The sequence below is a fragment of the Cydia strobilella genome, chromosome 5, assembly GCF_947568885.1.
Source record: "Cydia strobilella chromosome 5, ilCydStro3.1, whole genome shotgun sequence".
In the NCBI taxonomy this organism is placed as follows: Eukaryota; Metazoa; Arthropoda; class Insecta; order Lepidoptera; family Tortricidae; genus Cydia; species Cydia strobilella.
The window spans coordinates 3,674,634-3,687,256 of record NC_086045.1 but is presented as its reverse complement, the minus strand read 5'-3'; the positions used below and the strand labels follow the sequence as shown (position 1 = coordinate 3,687,256).

At 41.7% G+C, this 12,623-nt stretch overlaps 1 protein-coding gene across 1 annotated transcript; it reads left to right on the top strand.

The window, feature by feature from the left end:
* Positions 1 to 1,194: 1,194 nt before the first annotated feature.
* Positions 1,195 to 12,180, top strand: LOC134741835 (myrosinase 1-like). Its single transcript, XM_063674726.1, has 12 exons — positions 1,195 to 1,267; positions 2,745 to 2,848; positions 3,558 to 3,705; positions 4,917 to 5,083; positions 5,524 to 5,650; positions 5,869 to 6,002; positions 7,237 to 7,325; positions 7,599 to 7,746; positions 8,302 to 8,465; positions 9,076 to 9,228; positions 9,861 to 9,952; positions 10,247 to 12,180. The coding sequence occupies exons 1-12, from the start codon at positions 1,239 to 1,241 to the stop codon at positions 10,497 to 10,499; spliced, it is 1,608 nt and encodes a 535-aa protein (XP_063530796.1). The 5' UTR covers positions 1,195 to 1,238; the 3' UTR covers positions 10,500 to 12,180.
* Positions 12,181 to 12,623: the final 443 nt, after the last annotated feature.

Below are 12,623 nucleotides of genomic sequence, written 5' to 3'. Positions count from 1 at the left end.
CCTCTACAAGGCGCAGCGCTTTGATAGCTCCTCACACTATAAGGCCCCCACGGCCTCAGGGTTTCAACTTTAAACGCCGCAAATATGTAACTAGTGCCAAGGGTGACAATACTTGCGACACACTGAGAGCGTTTTCACATTGTCCGATCCGATATCGGATGTAGAATCCTACATCCCCGTAGTCCGGTCGCGGGGGCGCGTCCGAACGCCGTCTTTAGCGGTCACGCACACTACAACAAGCATTATGCCTACACATACTCACACATAAGTATTATCGGTCCGTCAGCTGAGGGGGGGCTCCGACATGGGTGAATTTATCGGAAGCTCCTTTCCGATATCGCATTTCGGAAGGCACCTATGACAAAAACAAAAACAGCAGCAGGAGAGTGCCATTATCATTAAGTCCATTTTTACGTAATCTATAGTTTTTTTTAGTAATAATGATCTATTAAAGTCTAAATAAATACAGAGAAGCATATATACCTTACATTTTTCTTCCTTCTGACATCCGATATCGCTCTGAGGCTTTCGGCCGAGGATGCGGCCGCACCAACGCCAACTTTGGTGCTTGAAATGTAGGACGGTGCCAGGGTATCTACGCACGGCAGTTATATACTATACTATACCTAAACTTATATAGCTTTCCAGACAAGCGGCCACTTTCCAGTGTGTAAAAAATTTGGAACATATGAAACGAAGTTTTAAACATGAAGATCTCCAATTAAAACTTACAGGCATTATTGAAAAGGTATCCAACAAATTTCAGTTCATAAATTCCGAGTGGTATCTACTAGTAGACCACAAATTATGTAGTATTTCCGGAAATACTATATAATTTGTGGTCTACTACTGAAATTTTTGGTTTTGAAACCTTCAAGAAAAGAGCGTACTCCGGCGACGCACTTCCAAGTCTTCCAACCCCTCTGGTGCTGCGGGCGGTGGTAATCGCTTACCATCAGGTGATCCGTCTGCTCGTTTGCCTACTATATCATAAAAAAACTACTAAGAAGATATATTATACATATGTAGGTTACACTACATTATAGATAGAGAATAACACGAGTTCAAAAACACGGTGTACATATAACAAACTACTATTGTGTTTATTTTGCCACATTATAAATCATAAGTAATTTACAATACTTATTCAATTAATAGATACAATTGTGTTCGACGCCATGGTTGTACTATTCTCGTATTTAAGACGATGTGGCGTAGTGCAGTGTTCAGTCTTCACCATGGATTGGTTGAAGGTGGTAATTATCGGGTAACTATGATTGAATATACAATTTTATTTAGCTTTACGCCGTGTCATTATATATACAGGGTGATCAATCCAAATGGGTCAGTAGGGAGAAGTCAGTAATTATGAGAAATAGCGACATCTGTTCTTAGGAACCATGGCTACGATTTTAGTGTTGCTTTCTGTTAAATTCCTGTAAGGGCTCGGCAGGACAGGCTCAGACTAGTGTCTCAGTGACTCTGTGAAAAATTTGTTAACAATGTTTTCTGGCAATAAATATTTTGTATTTGTATTTGTTTTGTAGATTTAATAATAATGGCATTCAAAAAATAATAGTCAAATTTCATAGCTAAATTTGGTCCTTATACTTTCAGGATCAATTATACAAACAAATACTACACGCGATTACATAAAGTATATTGACCAGGTTCGATTCCCGGTTTGTATGAGAGTTTAAAAAAAGTTAGAATGTCATTATTATTAAATCTAAAATCGACGCCATGATGGTTCCTAAGAACAGATTTCGCTATACTCTAAGAACAAATTAAATTATTTTCTACGAAAAAAAAATGAATGATTTTTTTCTGGACACTGGAGGATTTGGTCATTTTTTCCTTCGTATATGACATTTATTTTCAGTTTATAGATTTCGCTATCTCTCATAGTTTCTGACTTCTCCAACTGACCCATTTAGATTGATCGACCTGTATAGGTATATATATAAATACATATGTTTGAATTAAATTTTTAAAATTAAAATTGAACCACTTTCCGTTGTCATAAATTCTGAAGACAATGCAGTCGGAAGTTAACCACATTGAATTTAAGGCTCATTACTTGATAGACATGGAAGTACAGTCAGCCATAAAAAAGTATAAGAAAAATATTTTTTAAATGTTTAGCGTAAAAATATTTTATGCAGATAAATAAAAGTACCTGGGTGAATTTTCAAAGTGCGATTAGTAGGTGTCACATCCGTGTTATTACTAAGCCGGTAACATAAACACTTCACAACGTCTTTTTATTCATAGAAGACATATAAATACAGCGAGGCATAGTAAAATTAACAGTAAAAAATCTAAATTTACTATTACTGCGTGCAGTAAGTGTGAGAAGTGTCACACTCGCGGTTTTCTCTACAACAAGTAGCATAACTTCTTATCTGCATGACTTACATTAAAGTTCTATACGTCATTAGAAAGATAATTAAATTTTGCATAATACGCATTACTTAGTTAAAATAATACTATATTTAAATGATGGTTCACCATTATGTCTTTGTCACACGTGTAGTCTGAATACGTCTTCATATAATAATACCTGTTAAGTACCTGTACCCTGTATTCCTCAACCCACCGACGGAGCGGCAGCTGACGTTCACGAGGGTTCATCATACATAGCCCCTTACCTCTATACGAGTTTTCGCCCGGGAGGCGATGACTGACGAAATTTGCGCCTGGCTCGCGGTCTACATGTTTAAATCTGTAAAATGTTTGAGCAGTGCGGTGCTGGGCATCGCGACGACGGCGCGGCGCTTCCCCGCTGGGTTCAAGCTGGGCTCCGCCACCGCTGCCTACCAGGTCGAGGGCGGCTGGAATGCCAGCGGTGAGTGCAGCACTGCAGTGGCGTAACTAGGGGGGTGGGGGGGCAGAGGAGGCAAGTGCTCCGGGCGCCATCCAAGGGGGGCGCCAATATGGGCAAAATGCCGCAGCATGGAAACTTTTGTCAGTCGTCAGGGGGCGCAAATTTGGTGACTGCCCCGGGCGGGCGCCATATCCTCTAGCTACGCCCCTGTGCAGCAGTACCGCGGCAGCCAAGCGACAGCAAAGCATCTATTATGGCTATTGGTTGTCTGTCTGTGTGTGGGTCTGTTATCAAATCTTGCAAGTTAAATTTGACACACTTCCCGGTTTCCGATAAAGCTAAAAATATTCATATAGGTATATGTAGTAAGTCGGGTAACAATGCAAGATTGTGGTAGGTACCATCGAGTTGATCTGATGATGGAGCCAGGGTGGCCAAAGGAACTCTGTTTACGAAAGACTATCGCGATATAATTATTTACTGTGTGTTTTAATTCATTTTACGACTGTGAAAATGTGTTCTGTTCAAACGCTCGTAAATCGATGTGGAATAATTCCCTGTATAGGGTAGGTAGCTCAGATGGGCTAGCGATCCGGTGGTCGTAGGTTCAAGTCCCACCCAAGGCAGTGAATTTTTTCAACTTTTAATTTGTTTCTAAGCTTAATGATGATTTTACTGCATTTTTTAAGCCAACATTCTATAGAGTGATTTACGCAAGCTCGTTGTTCAGACAAAGGGGAGAGCATCTGGGACCGCTTCGTGCACTCCAGGCCGGAGGTCATTAGCGACCGCAGCAACGGCGACGTGGCTTGCGACTCTTACCACCGCTGGAGGGAGGACATCCAGCTGCTGGTGGACCTCAACATGGACTTCTACAGGTACATTAACCGACTTTAAAGTTTCTATAAATGTTTGTTACCTGAGAACTTCGTAATTTCTCATTTCTGCATTTTGTTTACTGAAAGTGTACAGTTACAAATTGCTCGCATTTTTGATAAAATCTAGTTCTGATGATGGGATCCATGAGGAATCGACGGAACTCCTCAAATTTTTTAGGCATACATAATTGTCATTTTTGTTTTTTCATCAACAAATCAAGCATTTTCTTTCAGAAAAGTGACATATGATGAAGGAGAACTCCTGATGAAGAACGATTTCACGTTTACTGTCTTCTTCGTTTAGTTTGTTCAGCAAATTATATTTTAAAGCAATATTTTTATAAAGATTAGTAGATAATATCTACTATTCTTATTCTATTCTAAGAATGGAAAATTGAGGGAACTAAGTATTTACTCAAATTATATACCAAAGCATACTCATAGCGATTTTTGTTATTTTTAATCTAAAATCAAGCATTTGCATTTAAACGGCACTGTTTTGTGAAATGAAATTGCTCATGAAGACCAATTCAAAACGCAATATAACACTTTAAACAATTCAAAACTGTCCAGAACCCTCCACGAAAAGTATTTTAGGTCTTGCAGGGGCTAATTTTATTGTAGGTAATTATTATAACATGTCGTGTACTATGGTTGTAAATAATATTAATGGCATCTAATTCTGTTTTGTGAAGTCGGTTTTTCTCTATTAAAGATTAATTTTAATACCACGTCAAGAATACGGCCCGCCTGATGGAAAGCAGTCACCGTAGCCTATGAACGCGTGCAACCGGCCTTCCCGAACCGGCCAATGCCATGGCTCCGATCGCTCATGGCCATCAAAGATCGGTCATCGGAGCTATGGCTTAGGTTGCGTCTCCTACCACCGGTGGAAGGAGACATTCAACTGCTCGGGGACCCCAATGTGGACTTCTAGAGTAAGGTTCTTTTGGCGATGGTGGATCGACGATCTCGTTAAGATCGCAGAAACAAAAAAAACAATTTATGTAAACAAAAAAAAAATCTGCTGCCGTGACGTTCGAAGTTAAAGTCATTAAAGTACCTATCCTTTATAGGTAGCAGGTGCTAAGAGGTACAGAGAAAGGTATACCTATGTTATTCCTTGGCCGTCATAACAGCGAGAGTCTCCAGTGAAGGGATAGATGTAATAATTTCTTAATATGTTTGTCTCTCATTTGTGTAATCCTCAGATTCTCGATAGCCTGGCCGCGAGTGCTGCCGACCGGGTTCCCGAATCGCGTCAGCAAGGAGGGCGTCCGGTACTACAGTGACCTGATAGACGGGCTGCTGGAGAAAGGCATAGAGCCCTTGGTCACCCTGTACCACTGGGACCTGCCGCAGCCTCTCCAGGACTTAGGTAAGACCTCATCGAGCAAAGACTACAGGTTAGGTTAGACCTGAATGCTAACATTACCACAGGGCCTTGATAGACGGCCTGCTGGAGAAGATAGCTCGACGGTAGCTTATGTAATGGAGCTGTGTCTTGTGGCTCGGACTCGGTGGCGTTGCGGAAAGCTCGGTGTCGGTTGGTGAGTACTCGGCTCTTGCGGGGCCCGGACGGTTCTAGCGTAAGTCATCCTTTACAATTAGCAGACATTATAAAATATAACAATTACAAATATTACCTATAAGGTATAGATAGGGTAAGAGAGACAGCGGAGCAAGAGAAACATTTATAAGTAATCATCATACTGTTACCCTTACCCTACATGACCTTAGTTGAGGTTTGTTCTTAACTAACTGAATTCATCACCTGGAAGCATCATTCATTCATTCATTCATTCATTCAATTCTCAGGAGGCTGGACCAACCCGCAGATCGTAGACTGGTTCACAGACTACGCGCGCGTGGTGTTCGAGCTGTTCGGGGCCCGCGTGAACACCTGGCTCACCATCAACGAGCCGCAGTCGATCTGCGATGGCGGGTAAGGGCCACCCCGAACCACAAAAAAAAGTACTACCTTACAGAAAGGACACTTCCTACAAACCCGAAGTTTGACAGCGATTCAGAGAGTCGAATCATGCTGTCCTTTGCTAATGTATGGCACTATCTCTTTCGGCTATTTTGGGTTGTCAAAATTCTTGAATTTTACTACGTAATGAATGGATGACCCATGGAGTTTCACTGAGTATTATCTTCCAGGTACAGCGGCCTGCTCGCCCCGGGGATGGAGTCCGCGCAGCGGGGGGCGTATCTGTGCACAAAGCATGTGCTGCTAGCGCACGCGAAGGCCTACAGGCTGTATGAGAAAGAATTTAAGCCTAAGTATGTAAAAGGTAAGAAGCCAAAATCTTTAAGTTACACATTATTGTCGAGATCCGACGCCGCATCAAGGTGCAAGACTTGGGATACGTCATTACCAAACGAATATTCAGCTGGGCTTGACGTGTTGCCAGACAGTGATGGCAGGTGCACTACTACTGTTACGGATAAAAGGAGCGCCTGGCTTTAGTGGCGTCCGTTAGCTCGTTGAGTGGACGTCATTCGGAAGATTGCGGGTCACTTCTGCATGAGATTGAGACAAGTGTCGTGCTCGAAGAGAGGCCTGTGCTCAGCAGTGGGCGATAAAAGGCTGATATTATGATAATGGACACATTGTCAGATTTAGTGCTGATGAGACGGTAGAAGGGCGCATCATTTTAGTTCAGTGCGTTAACTTGGCCGAGGGAGACATTCCTCCCATTTCGTATGGTATTTGTTAAAAGTTAAGACATGTCTGTTCTTCGCGGCCCGGTAAAGACCTTAAAGTCCTCCACTCACTTTGCAACAAACCTCGTGCGATTTTTTATACATTGCGGTATTTGATCAGTAGATTGAATTTGAAAATTGCATGCGACTTTTTGCATTTAAGGTCGTAAGATGAAAAGATACAGAATATTGGTATTTAAGAGTAGTTAGGGACGACTGACGAGGTGATTTAGGTACTCTATAATGGAAATATTTCAAGATTCTTCTTCTTCTTATCGTGTGAAAGGATCAAAACTAAATAATATTTTGCCAATATCTTGCCACCTCTAACCCCCGGGGGTAGCTCTTATCAGGTCTTCTGTAGTGCTAGGCGGAGGCGGGTCGCCCATGACCGCCGCCTGCCGCCATAACGGGGACCTCTGGGTGGCAGTCACGGGGACGAAAAAAAAAAAAAAAAAAAGGTCTTCTGTAGTGCACGTAGTTGGACACAGGGAACACTGCATCATATGTTGCGTTGTTTGTAGGTCGCCACATTCGCATAGTACATCACTTTGTCCCGGGTTGATGCCCCATTTCAGAAGGTTGTCTTTGGATCGGCCCACTCCTGATCTTAATCTTAAAGACTTCCAGATTTCAAGATAGATATTAGAGACAGGCCATTGATGTTTGCAAACTATACATATAAAATTAAAGGGTATTTGGGATGGAACTGTTTTAGGTTGACCCTTTACCCGTTGAAATGTTTAATGGGCAACTATAAAACTAAACATTTAACACGTGTGTAGATATTTATGCGGCCTTACTGTCCTTGATATGTTACAGGGCAGGTGTCGCTCACCAACCACATGATGTGGTACGAGCCGGAGACCGATCAGGACGTCGAGCTCACGGAACTCGTTAAAGACTATTCGGTAAGAACGCCCGAGCCCGAGGTGCTCGTAAATTGTATACAATCCCAATGTCAGTTTTTAGGATGAATTTCTCAACAAAGGTAGAAAACGAAGCGCCGGAAGCTCCGGCCCGGACACGGCCCGGTCTAACGTGAGTCATCCTTTATTAGGTAGGCCGAGACCTACTTCTCGTGACTTTTCGGGTAGACATACAAAGACATGCGCAGGAAAGAAAATATAGTCATAAAAGTGTGTATCAAAAAATATTTTGGACAATAATTTGTTTTATCTCAGATCGGTCGCTACTCCCACCCCATCTTTTCGGCTGCGGGGGGCTGGCCACCGGCGCTGGAGCGCTACATAGCACAGAAGAGCAGAGAAGAAGGCGAGCCGCGCTCCAGGCTGCCGCCTTTCACGCAGGAAGAGATAGAGCTGATCAGGGGTAAGTTATACTTATCGAACGAGCAGGCAAAATGAAGTTTATAGTTCAAAGTGTTTTCAAAGTTCAAAGTATTACCATACTAGGGGTATTTCGATGTTTTTTGATAATTTGTTCCTAGTAGGTACTTCTAGCTCCAAAACCCCCTTGATCGATTCTGCTCCATATGCGTCGGTATACTAGTTATAAAGAGGTAGGGTAGGCGGCTCCTTGTCTAGTCAATGGTGGCGGGAACACAGCCATATGCAACTTGTAATATGTAAAACCATACTATCCAAAATAATTACTAACAAAAATTTACTGGGAGCAGAATCACCTAAGCGGTTATTAGATCCATATGGTCACCGGGCATTTGCGAACGGAGCTCGATGTTGATTATGAGGAATAGAGTAGGTATATACTTTTTTTTAGGTTTAGGTACAAGTGCATGGCCACTTTAGGAATGAATTCCATTCATAACGTATCCATGTAATTTTGCAGCTCACTATATGTACAAATGAGAGATGTACAAATGGCAAATTAAAGTACGAGATTAGGGAAAAACATTAATTTGTCCAGGTTCATACGACTACTTGGGGCTGAATCACTACACGACGAAGACAGTGCGCGCCGCGGCGCCGGGCGAGGACACCGGCACATTCATCACCGGAGGCACCAAGGAGGTGGCGGTCAAGCTCGGCGTCCGGCCTGAGTGGCCTACTGCCACGTCAACCTGGCTCAGTGTAAGGCTACATGCGAGCATGATCTCTCCGCCGGCGAATGCAAACCCAACACACTCTATTAGTCAATACACTCTAATTTCAAATCTACCTTTCCTCAAAAGACTCCATATCTAAATTACTTATCAATCTTACCATATTCCCAAAAGGATATGTTCTTGGTATAACTACTACACAGTTCCATTGACTACTAGTTCCAAAATACGCTCCCAAAACACCCTTAATTGTCTTCGCTTGGCAGGGGCGACATATTTCAATCTCATAATGCATTCTCAAAATACCCTACTCCCAAAAAATTCTGGAAAAAAGTGTAACCGAAATGAAGTCAAGCTAGAGAAGTGAGGATCGCATCTTATTTTGATTGGTGCAATGACGTCCTTAGACAATAATGCCAAAATTACAATACAGTAGTGCGAGTGAGACACAATTCTGTAGTTTGATCTTATCTTTCGCACCGTTTCCTTTAATCTCCTATGATCAAGTGTCTCGCTCGGTGATAAGGATCAATTTTGATACGCAATAAAACGACAGTGCTATCTGGTTACATGTATAATTGTATACGTGAGCGTGACCTTATAATTATAATAATATGTTATATTTGTTCAACAACCAGATTTATCCCGAGGGTTTCCGCTCCCTGCTGTCGTACATCAAACAGCAGTACGGCAACGTGAAGATCTTCATCATGGAGAACGGAGTGTCAGGCTCCGGGGAGGAGCTGGATGACCAGAACAGAGTCGACTACTACCGGGACTACTTGGCACAGGTAATAATATGAATCCATATAGTCTTCATATAGGTCAATATAGGTAGGTAGGTGGTATAGGTAGGTAGGGTTTGAGTATTGGATGACTCACGTTAGACCGGGCCGTGTCCGGCAGCAGGTGATAACGTGGTGCAGAAAACGAAGCGCCGGAAGCTCCGGCCCGGCCACGGCCCGGTCTAACGTGAGTCATCCTTAAATAGGAGGTGTGGTCTCATATAGGTCTACCACTCAGGCGGTTCTTCAAATTGCACAGTGACCCTCAATGACTGTATACTGTATGCTTTAATTATGAAAATTTAACACGCGTCACTCGACTTTAATTTGTTAGCATCTCGATTTTAGGATTTAAAATGGCTAGTGCACGACGACAATACTAATACACGTCACGTATAATAGAAAAGATATCTCTTTGAGGTTCGTAGGACCATTCCACTAACCCGGGGTTAATCGGTTAAACCTACCATGGTTGGCATGGTTACCAGTATAATTTGACACTGGGTTAACGGTTTAACCGCTTAACCGTGGGATGGAGGAAGTGGCCCTTAGCGTCACTCCACTAACCTGGGGTTAAACTGGGATGGTGCAAGTGGCGCTTAGTCGTTTAAAACGACACTTACCTTGAGTGTGTGCAGGTGCTGCTGGCCATTGAGCAGGACGGAGTGGACGTGGTGGGCTACACCGCCTGGTCGCTCATGGACAACTTCGAGTGGATGGACGGATACCAGTGAGTAATGACCATGAGCGTATGCAGGTGCTGCTGGCAATGGAGCAGGACGGAATGGACGTGGTAGGCTACACCGCCTTGTCGCTTACTTGCAGTGGTTGGACGGATACCAGTCAGCAATGTTACCTTTGTGTTACCTGCCGTCACTCTTTTACCTGAAAGTCTTATCGGAAGGTCAGCGCTTGAAGTCGCCAGCATCATGCTGAGATAAGCCCATTTCGTAGCACTTCCTCCTTCCTGTTTTTCTTATATAAATAATTGTCTCGTTTGTATTATATGAACGGTGTTATGCAGGTCTCGCTTCGGGCTGCACCACGTGGACTTCACGTCGCCCTCGCGCACGCGCACGGCGCGGCGCTCTGCGCGCTACATGGCGGCCGTGGCACGCACCAAGGACATCGACGCACAATACCACTTCGACGCACGGATGGCGGACGAAGGGCAAAACACTGTACAATTTTGCGTGCGATTATCGTTGCCCGCGCCCCTCAAGACCCAACCCCGACTTGGACGTGAATTCAACATCTCGTTTCACGAGACTAACTAACTATGTCTAAATATAAGTATTTTTTTAACTGTTGTAAGTTAATGTGTTCTTAAAACTCCCAGAAATTATAGGTTAGGTATTCCTACTCAACATCACAAGTGATATTGATTCTACGAGAAGAAAAAGTATCCCAACTTTTGTACTATTGTCTCAACTTGAATGCACTAACGTTACTTCAATTCTTTTTATATTTATATTCACAAGAACGGTTTACACCAATTACTAATTACTTTGCTAAGTACTATGCCAAGTAATTGCATATTTATATCACATTTTGTTAATACATTATCGGTTACCCAGTCATATACACAGTCGTACGGTCATTTACTTCACTCTCTTTCACAGTAGGCGAGGCACCTGCACGTTAGCCTAGGCCAATGATCAGCGAAGATGTCCACTTGTTGATCCGTGTGCAGGAGTCCGTTCAGTAAGTGTAGCATGTCGCACAGCGGTGAGTGATCACTCTATGATCACTTAAGGCCGTTCCCTGAGCCAGAAGGCGAAAAATCTCCTTATATGATCATATTTATCTAAGAGACGTTGATATTCGTAGACGTGGAAAAAATATATTTAGTTCTTGATTATATTATCTTTAATAACACAGCTTCCGATACACGAATTATGACACTTCACTCGATACAATTAATTCCCAAAGTAACCTCTAACCCGGACTTTTAATCAAACTTTACTCGGTTATTTATTATGTGACACTATAAACAAAAAAAGAAGAAAAAAACAATCTTAACTTAAATAGTAATTTGACAGCTTTCGAATTTCGATATTGTTAGGCAACGTTTTTAAAATAAATAAAAATCGACCAAATTCGTTCAAAATTGACACTTGGCGCAAATGTGACAGTGATAGCGGCAAACCGATGGAACGGCCTTAAGTATCTGGAAGTAACGTAAAAATCGAAAGTAGTAAAAATTATAACAATATATAACAGTTATATGTGTGTTGTATGTACACACATATAACATTGAAAGATTTTTTCTCCTATAGTCCATGGGCCAGCCAAGATATCGGTATAATTTGGTACCCCGAAATTATACTATTTTCCATAATTTGGCTAGCTGGCCCATTAATTCAATAGTGCACGTTATATTGAGTAGGAATAACCAAAAAATTTTGAAGTCACATACACTTACAATAACAAAAAAAAAACATCCTGCACGAAAAGTTACCTATTTGTACCTATACTAATAATGATATACAACTGACAATAAATGGTAATTAAATATGATTTCGTGTCTTATGATTATATGACTCGCTACGGTGGCACAGAATAAGTAATAGTATTATCATAACGGTGGTTCAACCAGGGTCGGAAACCGATATTTGCTCCATACAAAAATACCGGTATTATTACGTTCTTTTTCGTTCTTTTGTTTATAATTTCATTTTTAATGGGACGTTTTAATAATGCAAAATTGTTTCCTAAATACATGATTCAGTCCTACGTAATGAGCATAAAAAAATTCAAAATATCGGGCTATTTCGGGGTTTAAAAAAAATACCGGTTCCGAGCCCTGGGTTCAACTTTGGAATCTTTCGCTTACTTGAGTATCAATATTAGCATGCAGGCTTGAATTACCACTTTGCTTCCTTGTTAAGACTGTATCGTTAAGTATAAAGACAACTTAGCCGTTTTTTTTGCTATTAAATTTTTATATAAAAATTACACCTGTGTTTAATTAATTCTTTAATAAGGTACACATTTCGTCCCGGGAGCTCGACGTAAAGCATATGGTTTAGACAAAATTTACTCAATTCTCCCGAGTAGCAATAACGACTTCGAACAAATACCACAAGAAAATTTACGATGTGCGAACAAAATGATATTACACCTAAAAAAATCGTACTATGCAAGCCGCAATTACACATGATACGTAAAGCGAAATATTTGGGCATAGCATATAAACAATAAAAATATGTTTCATTATAATACAAGTTAGCCATATGGTGTAAGGATGTTGTGTTTAATAAATACGTGAATCGGGTATATAATGTACGAAAATTGGTCAAAAAACATTATTGTCGACATTTGTATGGCAACATTTGTACAGCTCCTTTGACCGTACAAATGTCGAATGTGACATACAAATGTCGACACAGTGCCATACA

Bases quoted from the DNA above. Each gene is read 5' to 3' on its own strand.
- LOC134741835 (XM_063674726.1), top strand. From the start codon at position 1,239: ATGGATTGGTTGAAGGTGGTAATTATCGG. The intron at 9,229-9,860 runs GTAATAATATGA...GAGTGTGTGCAG, and splicing joins ACCGGGACTACTTGGCACAG to GTGCTGCTGGCCATTGAGCA. The intron at 9,953-10,246 runs GTGAGTAATGAC...GGTGTTATGCAG, and splicing joins GAGTGGATGGACGGATACCA to GTCTCGCTTCGGGCTGCACC.